General features: G+C 41.0%; 1 protein-coding gene across 1 annotated transcript; it reads right to left on the reverse strand.

Moving 5' to 3' along the window:
* Window positions 1–1,264: 1,264 nt before the first annotated feature.
* On the reverse strand, window positions 1,265–11,059 carry SOHLH1 (spermatogenesis and oogenesis specific basic helix-loop-helix 1). Its single transcript, XM_027869369.1, has 8 exons — window positions 10,980–11,059; window positions 10,225–10,383; window positions 8,895–9,042; window positions 8,434–8,537; window positions 7,052–7,167; window positions 4,226–4,460; window positions 3,517–3,596; window positions 1,265–1,521 (listed from the first exon to the last, which is right to left on the reverse strand). The coding sequence occupies exons 1-8, from the start codon at window positions 11,057–11,059 to the stop codon at window positions 1,265–1,267; spliced, it is 1,179 nt and encodes a 392-aa protein (XP_027725170.1).
* Window positions 11,060–24,420: the final 13,361 nt, after the last annotated feature.

A 24,420-nucleotide genomic window follows, 5' to 3' on the forward strand; every position in this document is an offset into this window, starting at 1 on the left:
ATCAGGCATTAGATTAGATGACCCTTGATATCCCTTTTATCTATGTTGCTGTACAATTATCTAAGTTTAGATACCTCTTTGAAAAGATAGACTAAAAATCACTCTTGGCTCAGTGGTATAATGGAATGACCCAAAGTCCATCCTGGTCAAACCAAAACGCAGAGCAGGATTAAGACCAGGTCCAAAAAACAATTCTCAGTGTTTATCACAGAAGAGTGACATAAGATTCAGGAGTGAGAAAGCAGAACAATTAGGATCAAGGACCAAGCATCAGGCAGAACCAGAAAGACTAGGGTCAGAGACATCTCTTGGTTTTCTGCCTCACTGTACATGCATCCCAACAAAGCTTCAAGACTCAGGCTACCCAGACAGCCAGGATGCCCTGTAGCTGTGATACATGGTTACAATTGGTCCAGAGGGCTGGGACCATTAACCAGCACAACCAGGATGACTCAGAGCAGGACGCAGGCACAGTGGCCAAGCAGACTCAACCTAGACAGGTGGCAATATATCCCATTTGCCCTTGCAATATAGAAGACAGGTAGATGAATCCATGATGGTAAACTGTCATGATGGCATACCAAGTCAATCTAGAGTGAGCTGGGATTTGAAACACGGGTTAGTTCTGCTATGAACTAGCAGACCTTTGAAAGTCTGACCTTTTGAACTCCATTTAATTTTTCTAAGAATCAGTTTCTCCCCCAGCAAGAGGTCCTTGCCCTCATTACCTCACAGAAATAGAGGAAAAAAATTAGACTTCCATCAGAAATGATTTTCTATGTGCAAGAGTTATTTTTTATCATTCTTACTCTCTCTGGGCCACAAACCCAACAAAATAGTATAAACAAAAAGAACAATTGACCCACCCCCAGAGGATCAAGAGTCAGAGTTATTTGTGGATTTGGTGGTAAAAAGGCCTTCACAGAAACAAAATGATAGGATCAGATGACTTTCATCTAACTCCATCAGAACTGCCTGATTAAGCTTCCACTCTGATCTGCTTACTGAATTGTACCAATTATGCAAAAGTTACAAAAGTTTTGCTTCCTCCAAGAAAATTGCTTCTTCTCTTTAATATTCAGTCTTCACTCCCCATGGCCCTCCCTCCCTCTCTCAAATTAGGCTGCAGCTGCAACCCAAACCCAAAATAAAGTGCCCAGATGTATATTGGTTTCTGTGCAGCTTCAAAATCTCTATTTTCTGTCCCCCTCCCACCTTCAACCTACTTAGCAGTGATTCCTTCAAGGCTCAGAAATTACATAGCTCATAACTCATAGGGAAAGAGATAAGGAAATATACTGTCCACTTCTTCCTGAGGAGTTAGGGCCACAGAGGTTGAATCAAATTCCAAATGGTCCAGGAGGCTCCTCTGAGACTCTGGGAGGCAGAACTCAGGTTCAGGCAGGAACTCCAGGTCTGATTTGGAGAGAAGCCCATCTTGGGAACCAGTCTTGGTATCCATCATGAGTGGGGTTGTCCTGGAACAGGTTTGGGTTTCACCACCTTTGGCACCCTGGGGTCCTAGATCAAATGAGAGCAGGTATTAGCAGATCATAAAAAGAAATATTTTCCAAATCAAAACCCCAACTCCAGGAGACAGTGTGGTATAAAGGAAAGAGCAGTGAATTAGGAGGCCTGGGTTCTAAACCTAGCTCTTCTACAAGTTTTCTGGGTGATAGCAGCAAAGTCACTTGGCTCAAGGTCCTCCATATCTAACCCCTGCACCATCACTTTGTTCCCCATCCTCGTAATGTGTACCTTCCTTGAAAACACCCCCTAGAGTGCTTAGCTTTATCCAAGGCTCAGCTCATCAGCCATCTTCCATGGGAATTATTTCTTTATGATGTAACCCTAGGCAAGTCACAATCTCTTAGCATGAGTTTTCTCATCCATAAAATGGTGATAACAGTACCTACTTCAAAAGGTTGTCGTGAGGATCAAATGAGATGACATAAGCAAAGTGCTTTTCAAACATTAAAGCATTATACAAATGCTGGCTATTATTTCCTGATTTCAAGTTGTTAGTCCCATCTCTTCCTGCTCAGATTATTGTTCATATACTTAACTGCTTACAAGTCACACATAGGCTCCTTAATACACATGTGCGTGTGTGTGTGTGTGTGCGTGTTCAGTTGTTGCAGTCATGTCTGGCTCTTCATGACCCCATTTGGGGTTTTCTCTGCAAAGATACTGGAATGGTCTGCCATTTCCTTCTCTAGCTCATTTTACAGATGAGGAAACTGAGGCAGATAGGGTTAAGTGACTTGCCCAGGGTCACATAGCAAGTAAGTGTCCAAGACCAGATTTTAACTCAGGAACATGAGTCCGATTCCAAGCCCAGTGTTCTATCCACTGCAAGACCCAGCTGCCCTCCTTAAGGATAGGAACTGTTTGTTTGTTTGTTTTGTCTTTGCACATAGAAAGAGTTCGCCTCAAAGCCAGAAAAACCATGGTTCGAATCCCACTTTATGACCCTGAGGTTGACTTAACCTTTCAGTGCTATTGGGCTAAACCTGAAACATTTCCAAGTTCTGACTGATTCTCAATTAAAATGCAACTGGGAAACTTTTAACAAAATTAATTAAAATACAACAGAACATATATAATGTTAATATGTGGGGTTTTTTAAGTCAATATGTGATAGCAGGTATCCTGATTATGGTTTTGTTGGCTCTGCTTCTAATTGTTACTACTGCTCTAGGCTATTCACGAGACTGTAAGTTGCAGAGAAAGTATCAACCTGTATTAGTAGATGGAATTTCCTTATCTAGGAGATCCCTATATCAATAGAATCACAGGACCAAACCCTCTCTCTCTCCCTAGTAAACAGCACACTGCTTTGAACACAATGGGTTCTTAATGTTTCTTGGACTTAAGTACATGAAAATTTCAAAAGATCTGTGTTTTACTCAGTGTGAATACTCCCTCCACTGATGCAGATCTCTCACCCTCCTTGCCTTGTTTTTCATGAGTTGCTCTGACCAAAAAAAATTCATCACCTGGTGGCCAAGGTCCATGTGAAAAGCCACGTTGCACAGAGCAAGACTGGTCTACAGATGAAACACAAGACACCAACCCCCTCTCTAAGTCTGTCTAGTTTGGTAAGAGCTTGTGTTCTAGTGCCCTAATGTTTCAAAACCCTCCACACCCTGAGAACTTCAGGGGCATACACATGGCAAGTATAACAGATTTATTCCATGAATATTCACAATGGTCTTTACTATCTATTACTTCTACTTTACAAATGAGAAGACTGAGGCTCAGAAAGAGAATGGTTTTTCCACAGAGCATAGCTAGCCAAAGCTAGAATTCAAACCTTCTGATTTTGTCTCTGAAATTACACTCACTCCACACACACATACTTACACGTACATACTCCCCTCCATCCAAGCTTCTGTGATGAGGAGCAACTAGGGGTGAGAACCCAGTTCTCCCTGCATAAAAAGCTCAAATTCTCCTTCCTTTCCCAGTCTACTATGGAGTATCCTAGCCCAGCAGCCCTCAAGGATGTCTCACCTTGATCTCCAAGCCATTGGTCAGTGTGAGCACCCAGCAGGAAAGGCGTCTCATCTTCTACTTCAGATTCTGACATTGACCTAAAATTAAAAGCAAAAAGCAAAAAGAATTCGTTTGTGAATTTTCATTCATTAACAACACAAGCACCTTTAGTCTGTCCTTCTTAGAGGGGAATTAAATTTTCCAGTCAAAAGAAATGAAGGGGGAAGGAGGAGTAGTTCAGATCAGAAGGCAGAATATTACTCGCAAAAAAAGGAGGGAAAAAACAAGAAATAATACAATAATAGTTCTCTATTATTTGAATATTACATCCATTTTCTGAATTATCCATGGATTTTTTTAATCCTTGGCTGACTTCTCATCATCTAAAACATTCCCCCCACAGCCCTTCCCACGTCCCAGCTGCTATGTGCTCAGGAAATGCAAACTAATTTTTATATCAGGCAAAGCAAAAAGATAATTAGGAAAGGAAAACTGTTAAAAAAAAATCCATCTATGGAAAAACCAAACTTTACTATTTACTATTTTGGATTACCAATACTCTGTTCCCACCATTTGTATGCATACTACAGTTTCATATTCTCTGCACTGTGCCCAAGCAAAACTTGTCCAAGAACTGGGATGATCAGGGAACAGGAATGAGGGTGATGAGGATTTGCTTGGAAGTAGGTAACTGTGTGTATAGGTATGAACACACAGGGATTTGTACCTGGTATCCAGAGGGGATATCATCAGGACATCAGAAGGCTCATGTGTATTTCTCAGTAGCTGTGCTTGAGACATGACTTCCCCAGGACAGAGCCCTACCACACTTGGCCATCTCCCCACTGCTGAGGTCTCTAGAGGAACAGCTGGCCAAGGCAGAGAAGGGCTCCTTCCACAGGAACGCACAGGAGTATCAGAGAGACTCAGGTCTTGAGGCAGCAGGGCTAGATCTGAAGGCCCTTTCCAAAAAAATCACAATCAGTACCATATAAGCAAATAGCCCCAACTCTCTGGATCCCCCCTCCAGCCAGACACCCACTTTCTGCTGAGCTCAGGCCCCAGGATACTTCTGTATAACTTTAAGGTTTACAAAATGTTTCATCCATCCCCACCCCCACTGAGACTCAGAGAATTTAATAGACTTGCCCAAGGCCACAAAGCAAAAAAAGTGTCAACCCCAGCATGATTTCCAACCCTGGGCAATTAAAGCCCTATACTCAGCAGCTGGGAGTGAACAAAGAAGGAAAGAGGAAAAAAGAGCCTCAGTCAGTACCTACAAGAAGCCTTCAATTGAGCCTGAGGACATATAACATATACAGAGTAAAACAGGCAGGCAAGGATTAACGAAGCTCACTGGACTTAGAGTTAGAGGATTTGAGTTTGAATACAGATTCTTCATACTGCCTGGGTGACTTGGGCAACTCACTTCATCCTCTCTGGGCCTCAACTAGATGGTCTCTAAGATCTCTGGCCATGCTAAATCCTTGGATTCTAGGACTTGAAGGGGTGAGGCTGTGAAGGACCAAAAGGCAAACAGAATTTATATCTGATCCTTGAGGCTTTAGGGAGCTACTAGAATTTATTGACTGGTAAGGGGAGGTTGACTTGGTCAGATATGCTATTTAGGAAGATTAATTTGACAGCCAAGTGGAGAATGGTCTGAAGTAGGAAAAGACTTGAGGCAGGAAAACCAACCAGAAGGCTATTGCTATAATTAGTAATGAGGTGATAGGGCTTTCACCACGGTGGTGGCAGTGTCAGAAGAAGAAGGGAGCAAATATACTTGTTGTTGTTCATTCATTTCAGTCATGCCCAACTCTTTGTAACTGAATTTGGGATTTTCTTGGCAAAAATACTGGAGTGGATTGTCATTTCTTTCTCCAGTTCATTTTACAGATGAGGGAACTGAGGCAAACAGGGTTAAATGATTTGCCCAGGGTCACGTAGCTAGTAAGTATCTGAGGCCAGATCTGAACTCAGGAAGATGAGTCTTCCTAACTCTAGGCCTGGCACTCTCTCCACTGCACCACCTAGCTGCCCCTGCAAATATATTATGAAGGTAAAATTAACAGGGCTTGGCAACAGATTGGCTATTGGGGGAGAATGGGGATTTGAGAAGTTGAGGATGACACCTAGACTATATGACTAGGTGACTTGGTAGATATGGGAAGAGACTTTAGAAAAGAAAGATACTGAATGCACTTTCGGACAGGTTGAATTTAATATGTCTATGGGACATCCAGTTCCAGATGTCCAACAGGCAGATGGAGATGTGAGACTAGTGGTTAGGAAAAAAGTTACGGCTGGGAAAAACATACTGAGAATCATCAGCAAAGAGGTGATGATAATGGAAGCCATGGGAGTTCATAAGATCACCAAGTAAAACATTATAAAGGGAGAAGAGAAGATAATTCAGGACAGACCTGCGGAACAACCACCTGGATGAAGATCCAGCAAAAGAGACTGAGAAGGAACAGTCAGGTGGGAGAGGAACCAGGATAGAGTAGTGCCACAGAAACCTAGAGACCAAAGGATATCAAAGAAAAAGGATAATCAACATTGTCAAAGGCTGCAGAGAGGTCATGAAGGAAGAGGATTGAAAAAGACCGTTGTTTAGCACTTAAGAGATCATCACTAACTTTGGAAAGAGCACTTTTGGTTGAATGATAAAGCTGTAAGCTAGACTGTAGAGTTAAAAAGAGAGTGTGAGTAAAGGAAGGAGGCGCATCAGTTATAAATGACCTTCTGAAAGTTTAGCCACAAAAGGGAGAAGAGATATGGAACAATAGATAGTTCAGATCAAGTGATAGTTTTTTGAGAATGGAGAGACATGGGCATGTTTGTAGGCTATGGGAAAGAAAGAAGTAGACAAGGAAAGATTTAAGTGAGAGAGTGAGGATGATGGAGAGGGCAGTCTGCTGGAGAAGACACTCCAATCTAATAATCCAATAAACATTTATTAACCACTTACTATATGCCAGGCACTGTGCTAAGAACTGGGGATACAAGTAATATTGTATTGTACATTAACATTGTACAATAATACTCTTAAATATTATACAATTAATATTGGGAGAGGGGGGACAAAGTGTATCTCGTTCCATGGAACTAAAACCAGGCAGAGCAGTAGATGCAAAATAGAATGAATGAATAAAAGCCTGAGCAAAAAGAAGAACGTAGGAAGTTTCCTTCTTTTGATAGGGAAGTTAATAGATGTCTACATTTAAGATGTAGAGAAAGATCTGTGTGGAAGTATAAGAAAGGAGAATCCAGAATGAGGTTAGTACTACAAATTAACAAAAAAAAAATTGTGTTTGCAATGCCCAAAAAGTCCCAGGCCCAGGCTTTGTCTTAATTCTACACAGTCCAAGATATTCAAGTCAATCTATTGAAGGATTTATACTCATGGGAACAAAGTTGCAACCAGCTCTGTTAGAATATATCTTCTATCAACAGGAAACTGACACATGTTCCCACAGCTCAGAGACTCCCTCTCATGCCAAGTCTATCGATAGGAAAAAGTTTCCAATAAACTCAGCCCCTGACTTACCTTTTTCAAAGACAGAACATGTGTCTTCCAAGGCATTATCCACAGGCTCACCCAACATCAGTGCTGGTTTACTATTTTCCATAGGAGAAGTCGGGCAGTTTGGGGATCCTCTTTGTCTGACCAATGAAAAACACTGACAATTAACTGGGGCTCCCAGGCAAAGACTTCAAAAAAGCTAAAGGCACTTCCAGATTTTTAAATTTTAATTTCCCTAAAGTAGCAAATTGTCTGTGTTGAGGTCCCTCCCAGATCTAAATTTATGACTCTGATCCAAAATAAATTTTCTAACAGAATTTCATTACTTGCTTAGAAGAACTGAGGAACTGACCACAACATGGAGCCCAGCAAAGGGCTCTGCAGCTAACATGAGCACATTCGGTACATATGTGGTGCTTTCTACCACATGATAAGCCCCTCTCCCACTAACTTCCACTGTCCCTAACAATGTAAGAGGGCCCAAATCTGAAATCACACTACTGCTTGTAGAAATGATCACACTACTGCTTGTAGAAATGATCCAATCATTTCCAATTCCTCTTCCATTCCATACAGCAAGAGCTGTCTAGAACAATGCTTCTTAAACTGGGAGTCGTGACCCCAGTTCAATGCTTCAAGAAGCATTGAAGGGGTCTTGTGTGGGAAAAGTTTAAGAAGCTCTGATCTAAAATATAAGTCTTACGTTCACATAGTTATGAGCCTCTCTACCTTTAGCTAGGGTGGTCATTGAACAAAAGACTTCAATACTCAAAGAATGTTCAGCTTGGAAGGTTATACTTTTCATCCTGCTGACATAAAACATGAAAACCCAGAATCACCTCCCTATCCAGGCGAGAGATTCAAACAAGACTTTTGTGAAGGATTTATTTAGTAATCTGTACTCTACCAACCATCTTCATATCTGTCAAAAGTGAATGTAGGTAAAGCACCTTAAAAATTTAAAATCTTCAAGTCACAAAGGCAGTAAATGGCAAAGCCAGAATTTCTGACTCCAAATTTAGTACCCTTCCCACTATACTACAAGTTAATCTAAGAAGGTATGATAGTGCTTTGAAATTTCATCAGCTTTATCAATGAGTTGAGGGACATAATAGAATAACATATATAGAGCTAGCCTCAAAGCAGGAAGACCTGGATTCAAGTCCTGCCTCTGACACATATTAGTTGGAGACTCTGAGCAAGTCAATTCACCTCTTAGCTCTCCAGGCAACTAAGATTATACATGGTAGAAAAAGTACCAACCTATATTTGGTAGAGGGAGTTATCATAACCAATAAAATTGCACGTTCAGTCCCCATCCCTGTAAGTGAGTTACACTATCTTTTTTTTTGGTGAGGGATAGGAAAGAAATGAAATAAAGGATTATTAAATGCTAAAATACTAACCTAGCTGTATCAAAGGCTCTCGTCTCTGAAATCTGCTTGCTGGCATTTGGAATCAACACATTCTTCTGCCACTTCTGACACACCTCCTCTGAGGGAGCGAGAATCTGTAATTTAAACATTCATGCACAGGGCCAGCACCCCCAAAGGACCCTGGCAATGGGAGTAGAAGACAGCAAGATACCTCCAAATGAAGTCTTTTCAGAATATATGTAAACTCCACAAGAGGATTCCCACACGGAGGGAAAGTGGAAACATTCTGTGATTTGAAAGGAATGAAGTATTGGTCTTCTGGCATCAGTCATAATAATAAATTGTAATTTAATAATCAGGATTGAAGACTCATGCCTTAAAAACACATCATTCCTCTCCTGACCCAGGGAGGCCTAGCTCCACATATTGGGACACATCATAGCAATTACAAAGACAATCTACTCAAACTGTGATATTTATATCAAACTCACAGTGCTCTGTTCTTCTGTGGGCACAAGGGTTCGAGCAAGCTTTAGATACTGCACAGCCATCTCCAGGATGGAGGCCATGTCTTCTCGACGACCCTCAAACTTTGGCAGCAAGATCCGAAGCCGTTCACAACTTACAGAGATTCGTTTCCTATTAATACCCAAGCACCCCCACCCCCATGCCCAGATAAACAAATAATCCATGTTTGAGTCTCATTCCTCTGGACAGAATAGCTGAGACACACAAATGTAAACATTGAGCCCCATGTACTTATAAGTTGATGGTTGCTTAGCTCAAGTTGTCTTACATGGGAATGATGATGCTTTGGTTTTGTGAGTCTGAGTCAATTAACTCCATTTCGGGTCCAAAGAATGACTCCTTAACCTTGACCACAAATTAAACTCCCTAAACCTGTATTTTGGGGATTTGTTGGTCTAGACCTATGATTTCCTCATTATTAGGAGTTCCCATTGAGCAAATTCTCTCTACCAATGCAAATAAACAACTGTTTCGCAACCTATAGTGATAGAGTTTCCTAGGGGCATGAGGACATTAAATTACTTGCTCAGTATATGTACTTGTTAAATATACTAGCCAACACGTGTCAGCTGCAGGACTTAATGGAGTTCTTCCTGATTCTGAAGCTAGTTCACTATCTACTACACCATGAATTCTAGTTAGTAATTCCATAATTACATAGGGAAACTGTGTCAAAGAAAAGGGTAGATTTTCCCCCCTTTTCCAAGATAGTCAAGGAATCCTCTAGAACACTCCTACTATGCTGTGTTTAAACACCAGAATTTCCAAATATCCAGGCATATCCATCCAACAAATGGATACTTCAAAAAAAATTTTTTTTCAAGGGCTTTAACCATCTGTCAATTCTAAAACTGGCAGGTGGAAAAGGAGCTAAAATTATCCATTGTCATCCTACGGTTTGAAAAATTGAGAAAAAAATAGAAAAATAACTTAATCACAGTTGTGTGGCATTAGTTGTGAACGCCCTGGAGAGCATCACCTCACTACCACTTTCTTTTTTTGGAGGGGCGAGCAGTAGGCCAACTAATAAAATACCACCAAGTTATCTCCCTCACATTTAAGTTCACCATTGCAGAGATTTTTTTTTTAAATTCCTGGGTTCTCTCAATCTTTGAGTTTATCCTTTTGGCAAGGAAAATAAAAATTCCTTCTCCTATCTGCTTAAAACATGGTTGTAGAGTAGAAGTTTTTCTATTTTTCCCCTCCCTATGGGGCCTGACCAGGCTGAGTGGTTGACACATTTACACAAGGTTATTCTTTGACCCTCCCCCTGCACAAGGGGCAGGCCCTCACCTTCTTTCTCTCTCTGTGATAGCATTCTGCTTTCGGATCTGTACCTGGGCAACAGTGAAAGCCTCTGACACATCCCTGGACACTCCAGAATCCCCAACACTACTCTCAGAGGACCAGGCACTGGCCCTTGAGGAGCTGAAAGAGGAACCAGAGAGAAGACTACGAGAAGGGAGAAATACAAACACCACACCCTTAAAATTATCTGCTTAGACACCGAGTTTGAGACAATGGAACCCCAAAAGGCTAATAGCCAAGACACCAAAATAGGGTAAGTTTGTAGTTGTGCTTTATGGTGTGAGATGACGGCTCTCAAACTGAGCTTCTCTCTCATGTTCTAAACTCCCCTATACTTCTTCTCACCCGACCCCACCCTGTTCCCCATGACTACCTACTGTCTCTGCCACCTCCACCACCCCTTTCCCAAATGTACTGAAGGAGGCCGAAATGGTGGTCGGGTTTAGGGGTTGAGGGTCTGCAGGTGAGGACTAGCAGCTATTTGAGGTGAGTGGTAAGGCATTCAGGCAAGACAGTAGTATTTGGGGTAAAGGAAGAAGACTAAGCTATTGGGAATGGCTGAACTGGAAGTTATGGACTGGTGACTGGGGGGGGGCAACAATATTTGGGGTCAGGTCTGAGAGGCTTAGGCAGAGGAATGGGAGAGGGGCAAATTCCCGTGATTCTTCCTCTATCCTTAACACAGGAGCTGAAGCCTTGCCCTTAAGAAAGAACCTTCCCCACCACCTTTGGTTTCACACCTGTGCCCAACAGAGGCTGGATCCCTGGGTTCTCCCGGGCCGAAGGGTCCTTGGCTGGGGTCGGGGTCCCAGGCGTCCATGACTGTAGCAAGCTACAGCAGAGCCGTCCTAGTAGCTCCTCTCCCTTCTCCCACGCGCCTTCTCTCCTCCCCGAGACCGAAGCGAGAAACACAAAACACGTGCCCCCTTCCCTCGCGAGCAACACGTTCTCTCATCCCCACGCGCGCCCTCGCGTTCCCCCGTCTCCACGCACGCAACACGCCCCTTCCCTCTCCGGGGCTTGCAGTGGACACGTGACCCACGGCCGGCACCTTCCACTTGGTCCCAAGCAGCCTGTTCCCGAATTTCTGTGTAGGAAAGTAGCTTCGGTGCTGGGAGATGAAGCTTCAGGCTGACCAGAGTTGAGGCTGGACGGGCGTACCGGGTTCTGGAGTCTGGGGCAGAAGCTGTGGGGGTTCATGGGGAAGGGAGCGTCTTCTTCTTTGAGGAAAAAACAAAAATCAAATGGAATGCGGAGTGAAAGGCCAGAGAAGTGGGCGACCGACATGTTGAGGAACTAGGGCCTGGGAACCTCGACAGAACTGCATTGGACACAGGCAGAGATTCCAGAGATTGATCTTTCTTTAAATTCTTTTTTTGCTTGTTTTTGAATACTATTATTTTTTCCCCATTACATGTAAAAAGTTTTTAACATTCTTTTCTTTTAATTTTGAGTTCCAAATTCTTTCCCTCCTCTCTGTCACCCTCCCTGAGACAATAAGCAATTTGATGTAGGTTATACATGTGCAATCATGCAAAACATAGTCCCATGTTAGTCATGTTGTGAAAGAAAACACACCTTTCTTTAAATTATTAGTAGGCAATTAATATCCTTGTTCTACACTTGTACTAGGTGATCCAGACGGGAGAACTGGAAAGATGAACAGGGAAGCAGATTCCTAACACATCTTTATGCTAAGGAGGAACTTCCTGATAATTAGAGCAAATTGGAAAAACAACAACAACAACAACACTACTATTTAAAGTACTTTGTGGGTACTTCCATCCTCCTAAACATAGTTTTCCATTAATGCTAGCAGTTTCTTGGCTTGTCCTTTCTAATTTGTCTTGACTACAGTCACGTCCATGCCAGATAAGTGTAAAATTGGGGAAACATGCCTTTTCAAAAAGATTTCTGGCTTTTTCTTTGCAAGCTGAAGGATTGAGAAAGACAGCTGAGACCACCTACAAGGGTCACAAACTACATTCTATGTCTTATGGGCTGGCATTTCCAAAGTCTATTTCCAAAACATCTCTTGCATCCATCCCCCTTTTCTTCACTCCCACAACCACCACTCTAGTTCAGACCCTGAACATCAGATCTCCAGTGGCTATTGCAATTGCTTCCTAATTGGTCTTCCTGTTTCCAGTCACTCCCATCTCCAATACACCTCCACACAGCTGCCAAAGTGATATTCCTAAAGCACAGGTTTGACCAGTCCTTCCTCCTCTAGCTATGTGACTATATGTTCTTCCTAAAGCTCTTTACCATTTCTAGAAAAAACTAAAAAATCCTTAACCTGGTCTTACAGTTCTCCATGCCCACTCTCACCTGCCTTTCCAGCCTTATTTCATATTAACCGTCCTTCATCTACTTATCATTCCAGTCAAACCAGCTTACTAGATACTCCCTCCAATGTATTCATTCCTCCATTCTGTTTCATAGTATCCATAGATTCCTTAAAACATAGCCCAGGTGCTACCGTGTAAGTGAGGCCTTCCTGATCCCCTTAGATTGGGAGTACTTTCCCCTCTTGAAACAATCTTGTGGGTACTTATTCTATTGCCCTAACACAAGGTAAATCTCTTGTAGGCAGAACTGTGTTCTACTTTTCTTAGTAGTTCAAACACTTAGCACAGTGCCTGACACATAGAAGGGATTTAATAAATGCTTGACTGATTAACATAAATGCTTGTCAGATTTAATTAAATGGCATAAAATATTTACCATCTAGTGACCAAACCTCTGATAGGACTCTCTTAGGTTGGCTGGTCCTTCACCATATCTATGTTTACCTAGAATCTCAAGGTTTATAAATAGAATGGACTGCAATGTAAGTAAACAAGTTTCAGATTTTTTTCTTTTTTTTAAATTTATTTTAATCCAGCCTGTATTGGACACAGGTGTGAAACCAAAGTTGTAGGGGAAGGTTCTTTCTTAAGTTCAAGACTTTAGCTCCTGGATAAAGGATAGAGGAAGAATTAATTTAATTTTAATTAAAGTTAAAATTTAATTTATTTTAATTAGTTAATTTAATTTAATTAACAAACACCAAATAAAATGGCCATTTTTATATACACAGTAGAACAGAAAAAGAATTGCACATGAAATTGCAGATCTCTATTACAGACAGCTTGGGAAGCAGAAGCATTTATTAAGCACCTACTATGTTGCAGACGCTGTGCTAAGTGCTTTATAAATATTATCTTATTTGATCTGCCTAACAACCCTGAGAAGATGTTATTACTATCCCCATTTTATGAGGAAGATGAGACAGAGATTAAGTGCTTGTTCAGGGTTACACGTCTAATAAGTACGTGAGGCTAGTCAGATCTTCCTAGCTCCAGGACCATTGAATGCTCTATCCACTTTGCCACCTAGATGTATGATCTAGGTCAGTCACTTAACCTCTATTTGCCTCAGTTTCCTCAACTGTAAAATGGGGAGAATAGTAGCACTTACCTCCTAGGATTGTTGTAAGGATCAAATGAGATATTTGTTAAGTGCTTAGCACAATGCCTGGCACATAATAGGCACCATATAAATATTAACTATTAAAACTACTGCTACACTTGGCTTTTCTTTTTAAATCTATAATACATCCAACCTGTGGCTTTCAAAACTGTCCTGCTTTGTTTGTGCTTCTTTCTGTTCTTGTCTGTGCATTTTTAAACGTACCTCAATAACCCTCTTTCCCTTTTTCTTCCTTTCCCTCTCTTTTTCTTCTTTTCTCTTCTTTTTTCTTTTCTTTTTTTTTCTATCCTATCCCTGTTCCTCATTGAACCTCCCCTTTTACATCCCCTATTGGGAAAACAAAAAAGATAAGAAAAGAAAGCCCATGTAGTAACAATGCATAATCAAGCAACAAGTTTCTGATTTTTGAAAGTGTTAAAGCATAGAAGGGTTCATGTCATGGATACAGTAAATGGAATTCATAGGATCATATGATTCAGAGGTGGAAGACAGCTCAGAGATCCTATACTTGGTGGCAAGCTGTACTAGGGAACATCTGAGGTCCCTTCTAATTCCCCAATCCAATTATTCTTTTGCCCATCCTATTGGGTATCACTGCTTTGAGAAGCTTGCAAACCAAGTATTCATGGAAATTCCATTGAGTTCCCCAGGTGTTATGAACCCTTTCTCAAAGGTAGAGTTCGCCCCCTGACTTTCAGTGCCCGAGCCCACAGCTGGCATGCAATTCTCTCTCACCCAGTCCCCCTTGTCTTGAACAAACACCAGTTATGAAATGGCTACTCAGGGTCAGGGGCCTATCTGGGGTGTAGGAAAGGGCCCTAAAATAGGAAGTCCATAGGCCAAGGTGATAGCCCTGGGTCTTCCCTTGACTTATTGGGTGCTAGTTACTGAGCTAGTTACTATACTTCTCTGTAAAGTGAAGGAGTTCAATTAGATGGGTTCCCTTTCATTTCTGGATCTATGATATAATCTATAATTCTATGAATTTGAAATTAAGAAGTATCCTTCTGAGTGGAAGGCTCATTCTCTACCATCCCCCAGTTCTCCAGTGCTCTTACTCCAATGGATTTGGCCTGGCCAAGTCCTACTTCATCCCTCACAAGAGGTGATTTGTAACATCCCGTGTGGCAGAAGCTCCTTAGTCATTAACTTGATTCCTGATTTCCTATTCTGATGTGATTATGATGCCCATATTTTGCCCTGGACCTGGAAAACTGTGAGTGATGATATGGTATAACACCGGATTTAGAGTCAGGAGAAGCTTACTAGCTCTGTAACCATGGGCAAAGCACTCTGTGACCTCTCTCTAACCCACAGTTTTCTTGTCTGTAAAATGGGGATACTAACTTACTTCACAAAGCTACTGTATACTAAGCACTTTGAGAAACTTCACACACTATATAAATGTGAGCTAAAAGCTGATAATCTTGCATTTGTCACCAGCAACCAATTATAACAAAGGAGCATCACCCTTCATATCCACTCAAGGGTTTGAAAGATTATAGCACCTCAAAAATAATAAAAATTATTCCTACAACCTCATCACATAATGTCAGAGCTCTTCTTCCTGGAGGTGGAATTGATCCTGTTCCCTACAGGAGACTCCACTGCCTTCCCAGCCTAAGCTACAGGGCTTTGAGATGTGAACACAGCTACCCTGACAGGGAAAAATAGTGTTGTGTCTGTACCATTTAGGGGTAAGCCAAGCCAAGGAGATTCACTGGGTGACTAGCCTAAAGGCTACACAACAAGGCAGCCACAGAACAGAAAAGACAATTTCTGCCTCTCAACATCCTACCTCTTGACCCATCTGCCAGATAATTTTGCCAGGTTGAGGAGGGCCATGACTCAGTTTCAGTGGTGTGATTTACACATAGCCTTCAGCAAATATCCTGCCTTCCAATTTTACCAGATAGTATGAAGTGGCAAGTACAGGGTTATCTTTGGGAAAATGCTTTTTAATTCAGGTAGTTGTTAGGATCACAGGATTTAGAGTGAGAGGAAACCCAACATTTTATCCAGGGCAAATCTAGCTCATTTGACAGAGAAAGAAAGTGAAAGATCAGAGAGGTCAACTGACTTGTCTAGTGTCTCACAGATAGTAAGTAAAAAAGCTGGAATTCATACCTAGTTCTTCTGACTCTACATATGGTATTCTTTCCTTTACAACACATTATCTCTGTGCTGAGGAATGTAGGACCATAGATTGAGAGCTGGAGGAGATGTCAGAGATGATCTAGTCCAACTCCTTCATTTTGAAGATAAGGAAACTGAGGGCCAAAGACATAGCCAAGCCAGGATTCAAACAAAGGTCCATTCTATACACTTCCCCTTACACATTTCTTCACTCTGCTAGATATCCAGCACTGAGCTGCCTTTAGGGGTGGAAGAAGAAAATATGGTCTCAGCTGTGGTGGAACTTGCCTTTTTGGGGAGACAAATTTTATACCCATCTAATAATAAGAAAACAAAACAAAATCATGTTTAAGCATGATGAGCTGAGCAACATAAGAAGGACTCTGTGTAAAAAGACAGTGATTCCATATTCTAGTGCTTCCCTACTAGATGGCACTGTGGGGCCAAATTTCCATTTTCCCCTGCCTAAGAAGCTTTGTAGCCTCCAGTATGATTTTTATTTGCTAATAATATGTGCAATTATCTCTAATTGATTAGCCAGCAATGCTAATTCCCCCCTGCCCTAAGGCTCATGCCAGATGGTGACAGGGTTGTTTTGCCCTGTATCACACATGGCAGGGGTTGGAAGCCCTAGAGCACTGGATTTGAAATTTTAAAAATTAGATTTCTCTCCCAACTTTGCCATTTACTATTTGTGATGTTGACTAAGTCATTCCCTAGAGAGCTTCCTTATCCCCAGTTTCCTTATCTATAAAAAAAGGTTAGATTAGAAAATCTCTAAGTAAAGGCCTAAATCTAAAATTCTATGTTGTAAATGATTCTCCATGATCCTGGAAACACAGAGAGCAGAAAGGACACACAGGCAAGATTCTAGCATGGTCCTGAGCAGCATCGAAGAAGGAAGTAGAGTGGAATAGCTGAAGCCATTTCTGGGAAATCTCACCAGAAGGTAAAATGTGACCTGCTCATAACAGTACCAATTAGTCGTGTGTCCCCAGTTTACCTTTACAAGCAACATCTAGCTCTGAAAACCTAATTACATCTGTCAGTTCTATCCCTTGGATATAACTCATCTCAACCCAATGATTTGAATTCTCCATCTTTTATACACACACACACACACACACACATCAATTTTGGCTTCACATGTGGAAAAATGTCATAACAATTAGACCTGTTCAAGAATAGAATGGCTTTCCTTCAGAAGTAAGCGGTACCACCACTTCTTCCCCTTCTTCCCCCTTGGAGGTCTTCAAACCAAGGTTATATGACTCCTCATTGGGTATGTTGCACAAGGGATTTTTATTCCTTTATTCCTGGGAATCTGTGTAACACAGTGGACAAAGTGCTAGGCCTGGAGTCAGGAATAACTGAATTCAAATCTGATCTCAGATACTAGCTGTGTGAGTCTAGTAACTTAATCTCTGTCTCAGTTTTTTTATCTGTTAACAGGCATAATAATAGCACCTACATCCCAGGTTGTGAGCATCACTTGAGATGATTGTAAAGTACTTAACATAGAGCCTGGCACATAGTAAGTGCTATACTAACGCTGGTTATTATTATTAATTATTCAGCTATATGTTGGACTAAATGGACTTTAAGGTCCCTCCCAAACCTGAGATTGTGTAATTCTGTGAAAGCATTTCTAAAAACTGAAACACCAGCTGAAAAGTCTGTCTTTTAATATTGAAAGGACTTTCAAGAGGAATTAGACTTGTTTAGTTGGGTCCCATAGGGAGAAATTAGGAAGAAATAGTAGAAGTAGCAGAGAGGAAGATTCAAGGTTGATTTAAGAGAATATATCATATTCTGTTATATATATATATATCCCAATAATCGGAGATGTCCAAAAATAGAATAGGCCACCTCAGAAAGCAGTGGATTCCTGATAAGACATTTTCAGGGAAAGATTAGATAACTTAGAGGGTATTCTTGGTCAGGATCATGTTAGATTAGATGGCCCTTGAGGTCTCCAAATCCTTCTGTAATATCTGCAATTGTGTTCTGATTTTCAGCATCACAAAATGTCAGGGCTGGAAGGGACTTAGAGATCAATTTAGTCCACTTCTCCATTTTACAGATGAAGTAACTGAGACCTAGGGAGTTGAAACAACTTGTCTATAGTCACATAACAAGTAAGTAGAAGAGCCAGAACTCAAATCCAGAGTCTTTTAACTATGATGTTTTGTGATTCTGTGGGGGAAAAAATAGAGAACTGTGAGTCAAATATGTTGAAGGATTGAGGGGGCCTGAGGCATAGTTTGGGATAAATTTTCATCCAATATCTGAAGGAAATAAAAATTTTCCCCAAAGCCCTTGTGATTTAAAGTTTTCATGATTCAAATCTGGGGGCAGGATCAGGCGGACGACTCTTCATGATCCTTTTTTCACTCTCAAAGTGCCATGAATGAGGTTGTAATCAAATTCCATCCAAAGTTATCCTTTGTGAGTCATATAGCACCCATAGTTCTGCTTGTAGATGGAAAAATCCCTCAAGGGCTGATGATGATAATTCCTACCCAGCCTTTAAAAATCAACTCAAATTCTACCACCTCTGTAAAATTTTCCTTGATTCACACATGTATATCACACAGGACTTAGTTCTATTCATCTTAATGCACTTTTCATGTAGTGTCTTATATTATGCATGTCTATTTTTGTGATCTATAGTCTCAATAAACAGTAAGCTTGATGAGGGCAGGCACAATGTCTTTATATCTCTTTAAATACCTACCACACAGGCCTACACACAATGTTGTTGTTGTTCAGTCATTTTAGTCATATCCAACTTTGTGACCACATTTGGGATTTTCTTGGCAAAGATACTAGAGTGGTTTGCCATTTCTTTCTCCAGCTCATTTTACAGATGAAGAAACAGAGGCGAACAGGGTTAAATAACTTGCCCAGGGTCCACACAGTTAGTAAGTGTCTAAGGACAGATTTGCACTCAGGAAGATGAGTCTTCCTGACTCCAGGCCCCTGCACTCTATCCACTGCATCACACAATAGGTTACATGCAAATACTGTTTGATAATTTAATGAGTAATAATATATTCAATAATATTATATTTTAAGGTTTTCAAAATACTTTTCTCAAAACCACAATCATTATTATTCCCTTTGTACAGACCCTGGGCAAGTCACTTAACCCTGTTTGCCTCAGTTTCCTCATCTGTAAAATGAGCTGAAGAAGGAAATGGCAAACCATTCCAGTATCTTTAACAAGAAAACCCCAAATGGGATTGTAAAGAGTCAGACATAACTGAAAAATGGTTGAACAGATGTGGAAACTGAGCCTCAGAGAAATTTAAATAACTGATCAATGAATGACCACACAGCTACTGTCAAAATATTTTGGAGATACCTTGTTTCCCAGAGCTATGGCCCAGCAAACAGGCTGTGCCCTGAGCTTGGCATGACAATAATCCTTTGCACTTGCCCTCTGGCAAAGTGTGTTGTACCAAGTGTTCACTCCCCCTATTTCCCAAGGACCTTAGAGCCAACATCCATCACGTCTCTGACATGCTCACAATCCCTGTTCCTTGTACTGTACTCCTGTTTGTGTCACAGAACTCTGGTTCTCTACCCCACAGAGTAATTACAACTCCCAAGACTTGGGACAATACTATTCCCACAAGACCTATGAGAACAGTAACTCAAGACCTAAAAATGAGTATCATAGTCCAGCCCAGGATGCATATAAGCACTCCACCCAACATGGTAAACACTCCTACTCAGGAGGACTTCCACTTACAAATGTTTTCCTCACTCTAAAGTTAATTAAACCACTACTTAATTCCTGACACACCTGCTTCCAGCCTGCTCTGTTTTGGCTCCAGCCATTCCCAGGTTACAGACTGGTCCAGCCTAGACTGCATTCAAAATTCTATTGACACTATTAAGCCCAGAGCAAGCATATGAACCTAAGTCCCATTCCAGCACCCTTTCCAAAACACCATGCTGTTCCTTTCTTTGGGCCCCACTCTGTTTTATTACCAACAGTATCTTCATTGATCATTCCAATGGCTTTTTCTCAGTTCTCCTCACTCTTGATTTCTCTGTGGTATTGGACACTGCTAACCACCTAGATAGAAATCCCTTTCAAGAGTTTTCTTGACACTGCTACTGCTGCTTCTCCTCCTCCTCTTCTTCCTCCTCCTCCTCTTCTCCTTCTGTCCACATGGAGACTTATAACCTCATATGTGGGTACTCTGACCAAATGAATATAAATTTTAATCAATTATACTTTGTAAGATACCTTGGGGTTTGTGGGTTAGATTGTTTTTCTTCCCTATTTATTTATTCTGTCATTTTTTTTAAACTGGGACAATTAACTCTTTTGTCTCATATAGTTTTCATTTATGATTTCTTGAAATGTAGCTCTGGTAAACCAGGCTTTGATAAAGCCCACTGGGATTCAAATGGAGCTACTTAACTGACTATACCTTTAAACCCAAATCACTCTGGCTTTCACTGATTGGTCAATAATAACTCCCAGCCCAAGCCTCACTTGCTCATTGTTCGAGTTGTGATGGCTCAGAGTGACTGTAAATAGCAATTGTTTCTGCTCTGACCAGGAACTCTGGGAGTCTTCTCCTCCCAGATTAATTCTTTTGTGAAGTCAAACTAGGCCATCTTTTGCCTCAAATCTTACCCAGCCTTTAATCACTAAATAGGTTTTGCCTTAGACAAGCTGAGAACTAGGAAAGACCTTACCTTAAAAAGGCCAAGATCTCCCACTGTATCTAGGGCCATCACCAGTCATCCTGACCTATGTCTTGCCACTGGACTCCAACTTTGCACAGCCCTGTTTCACTTAAATTCAATTCACTTGTAAGTCAAAACATCACCCTCCTGATGTCGTTGGTCCTCTTTGAGAACAAAGGACCAACAACAACCACAATTTTGACACTGCTGCCTCCTAATTCTTCTACCTGTCTGTTCCTTCTCAGTTGCTATATTATCTATTTTACCTTCACAACATCTCTCCCATCCATCCCTTCTTCCTCTCACGTGGCCCCCATTCCATCTCAGACTTTCATCACATCTTATCTGGACAACTGAAATAGCCTCCTGATTAATCTCCGTCTCACATCTCTCTCCTCTCCAACCTTCTTCCACATAGCCACCAAATTGATATTCCTTAAACACAGATCATATAACTTACTTGTTCAAAAAATTCCAATGCCTCCCTATTACCTCTAGAATAATTCTTCTAATTGGCATTTAAAATCCTTCACAATTTGGCTCCAGTGAATATTTGCAGGCTCATTTCATCATATACTATTTTCCAGTCAAACTGGCCTCTTTGCTGTTTTCTTCACATTATATCCCATTTCCTATGTCTCACAACTTCTTAAACTTCCACCTCTTGGAAACTACAGCTTCCTTCAAGGCTCAATTCAAGTACCACTTCTTATAGGAGTTGTTTTTTTCTGAGCTCCCCCCTCCACTCCCTTAAATAGTTAAAGTACTCCCTATTTCCTCCATAATTACTTTATGTTTACTTTGCATATATTTATCTACTTATATGTGGCTCCTCCTTACCACTAGTAGAACACAAGAGCCCTGAAGGCAGAGACTGTTTTTGTTTTTGCCTTTTTATCTCCAATGCCTAGGACTTAATAGGAAGTTAATACATATTTTGAATTAATTCCCAATCCAATTCAATAAACATTTATTAGGCACTTACTACGTACTGATACTGTGCTAAAATCTGGGTGGGTTTACAGTTAATAAAAAGAAAGCTAATCCCTGCCTTCAAAGAGCCTAAATATAATGGTTGGGCTTGTAGAAAACAAAATAATAGAAATGAGAATCAATTGATACGATCAGTTAGTTAGACGACAAATACTTACTGAACATTTAACTATGTGCCAGGAGCTGTGCTAAATACTAGAGATACAAAGAAGGCAAAAATAAAGTCACTGCCCTCAACGGTATATAGTGTGACTAGCTTTGGTGTCAGAAAGACTTGGTCTCCAATCCTGCCCCTGATATTATAAATGTATGACTATGGGCAGCTGGTGGCACAGTGGTTAGAGTGAATGGTCCTGAAGTCAGGAAGACCTGTGTTCATATCTGGTCTCAGATACTCACAGGCTGTATGACCCTGGGCAAGTCATTTAACTTCTGTTTGCCTCAGTTTCTTCATCTGTAAAGTGGGAGCTAATAATAACATTTACCTCCCAGAAGAGGGGCTCTAATGAGACAATAATTGTAAAGTACTTAGCACAGCATCTGGCACATAGTAGGTGCTATATAAATGGTAACTATTATTATTAAGTCAATTAACCTCTCAGTGCTGCCAGACAAATCTTTAAGGTAGGATTTCTCACACTATTTGGCCTCAGGACCCCTTTATGCTCTTAAAAATTATTTAGGACTTCTCTCCCCAAGAGCATTTGTTTATAGGAGATATATTTATGAATATATACTTTATTAGAAAGTAAAAGTCTTAGTATTATTATTAAAATAATTCTGACCTTGAGGACTGCCTGGAAGAGTGTTGGAGACCTCAGGGGTCCCCAGGAAACACTGAGAACTTCTGTTTTGAGAGTATGAATTATGGATGAATTGCTCATTTGCATCGTGGGAAGCAACTTCCCCACTGGGTTATCTTTACACCAGTGAACTCACAGGTACAAACCAATAATAGAAATATCTTATATTTACATAGTGCGTTATAATTCTTAAAGTGCTTTCAAATGAAAATAGGTTAGACACAGTGGATAGAGCACTGGCTCTGAAGTCAGGAGGACCTGAGTTCAAATCCGGTCTCAGACCAAACACTTGACATGTACTAGCTGTGTGACCTTGGGCAAGTCACTTAACCCCGATTGCCTCACTAAAACGAAAAAAAGAAAAAAAAAGAAAAAAAGAAAAAAGAAAACAGGTTAGTAAAGAACTACAAGTTGACTGCCGTAGCTCACATTCCTCCAAATGGTATAGCTTGTGTCTGGGCCCTTTGTATCTGGATTTCTCCTCTCTTTTACCTGTCTTTCTCCTCAGTCTTTCCTCTCTCCTGTAAATATTCTTGTCCAGTCAGACGCTCCTGACAGAGATGAAAGTATCTGATAAATTAAGTTGCCATGAGTGTTTAGATATGTTTCTGTCAAGGGTAAACAAAAACCTGGAGGGTGATGCTTAACTACAAGGAGTAAAGCTACTTCTGTGTCTACTATATTCCTGAATCCATCTGTCTATTCCCTACTCTTTCACCCACCACTATATTACATAGGAGAGGCAGTGTACTGTACTAGGAAAAGTTCTAGATTTATAGGGTGGTTCAAATATCTGGGTTCAAAACCTGTTTCTGCCATTTCCTAGCAGTATAACTTTGGACAAATTACTTAACCCCACTGAGCCTCGGTTTCCTCATTTATAAAATAAGAGTAGTAGACTAGATGATCTCTAAGGTCCTTTTTAGCTCTAAATCCTGTGTTCCTACCCAACTGACCCCTGAGGAGGTTCCCATTATGACCAAAGCAGAAGGAAATGAATGATGTTTGAGACATGCACCTAGAAAACAGAAAACCTCTTTGTGTTTATATTGGATTGACTTAGAGATTCTCCTCCAGCACACCACCCTTCATCCACCCACTACCCTGCTCCACAAAATACATGGCCAACTGTCTAAATCTCTCCTGTTTATGTTGCTAAGACTCTAAAGAAAAAAGAGAGACCTTTGAGACTTCAAACAAAAAGCAGTGAAAGAATCTGAACAGCACTTTAGAATACTTTGTTGGAAATTACGGCACAGTGGGGTGGCACAGTTCTGGGCCCAACATCAGGAAGAATCATTTTCCTGAGTTCAAATCTACTCTCAGACACTTACTAGCTGTGTGACCTAGGACAAATCACTTAACTTTGTTTTCCTCAGTTCCTCATCTGTAAAATGAGCCAGAGAAGGAAATGGCAAATCACTCCAGTATCTTTGCCAAGAATTATAAACAGAATAGCTTCCATGTTGTGGTAAATGTATGTGTGTAATAATATGTATGTGTGTATATTTAGGAGTGTTTATGTGTACATGCATAGGCTCAGGTTTGTGAGTGCATCTCTATGTGCATCATATACATGTGTGCATATGTGTGTCTATCTATGTATGGGTGTGTGAGTTGAGGGCCAGACCTGTGACTATGGTTAGTTACAGCACCATCAAAATGCCTCTCTCCACCCACTCAACCTACCTTGTCTCCCTAGAGAAGTAAAGCAGGGGAGCTGGTGATGCAGGGTGAGTCACCCTTTCCCTGGCCCTGAGAAGCAGTGTCATGAGGCAGTCAGTGACAGAGCACAGTGCAGGCAGGCCTCCATTTATGACATAGGGGAGTTCCCAAAAGCACACAGGGAAATCCTGTCTTTAGCTAGCAAGCAGTGGCTTAAAAGCCTTGCCCACGATAGGACCTCATTAAGCATGAGCTGAATGATTTGACTAATCAACTAAATGCACAAGAGGCATTTAAAAGAAACCTGCTGGGAAAAAAAGGAAAGAATCCCTTTTAGAAAATGAAGAATCTTCTCGTGTCCATGTTGCAAATCTAAATATTTATCTTCCAAATTTGCTCA

The sequence above is a fragment of the Vombatus ursinus genome, unplaced genomic scaffold (genome assembly GCF_900497805.2).
Source record: "Vombatus ursinus unplaced genomic scaffold, bare-nosed wombat genome assembly UNPS02014793.1, whole genome shotgun sequence".
In the NCBI taxonomy this organism is placed as follows: Eukaryota; Metazoa; Chordata; class Mammalia; order Diprotodontia; family Vombatidae; genus Vombatus; species Vombatus ursinus.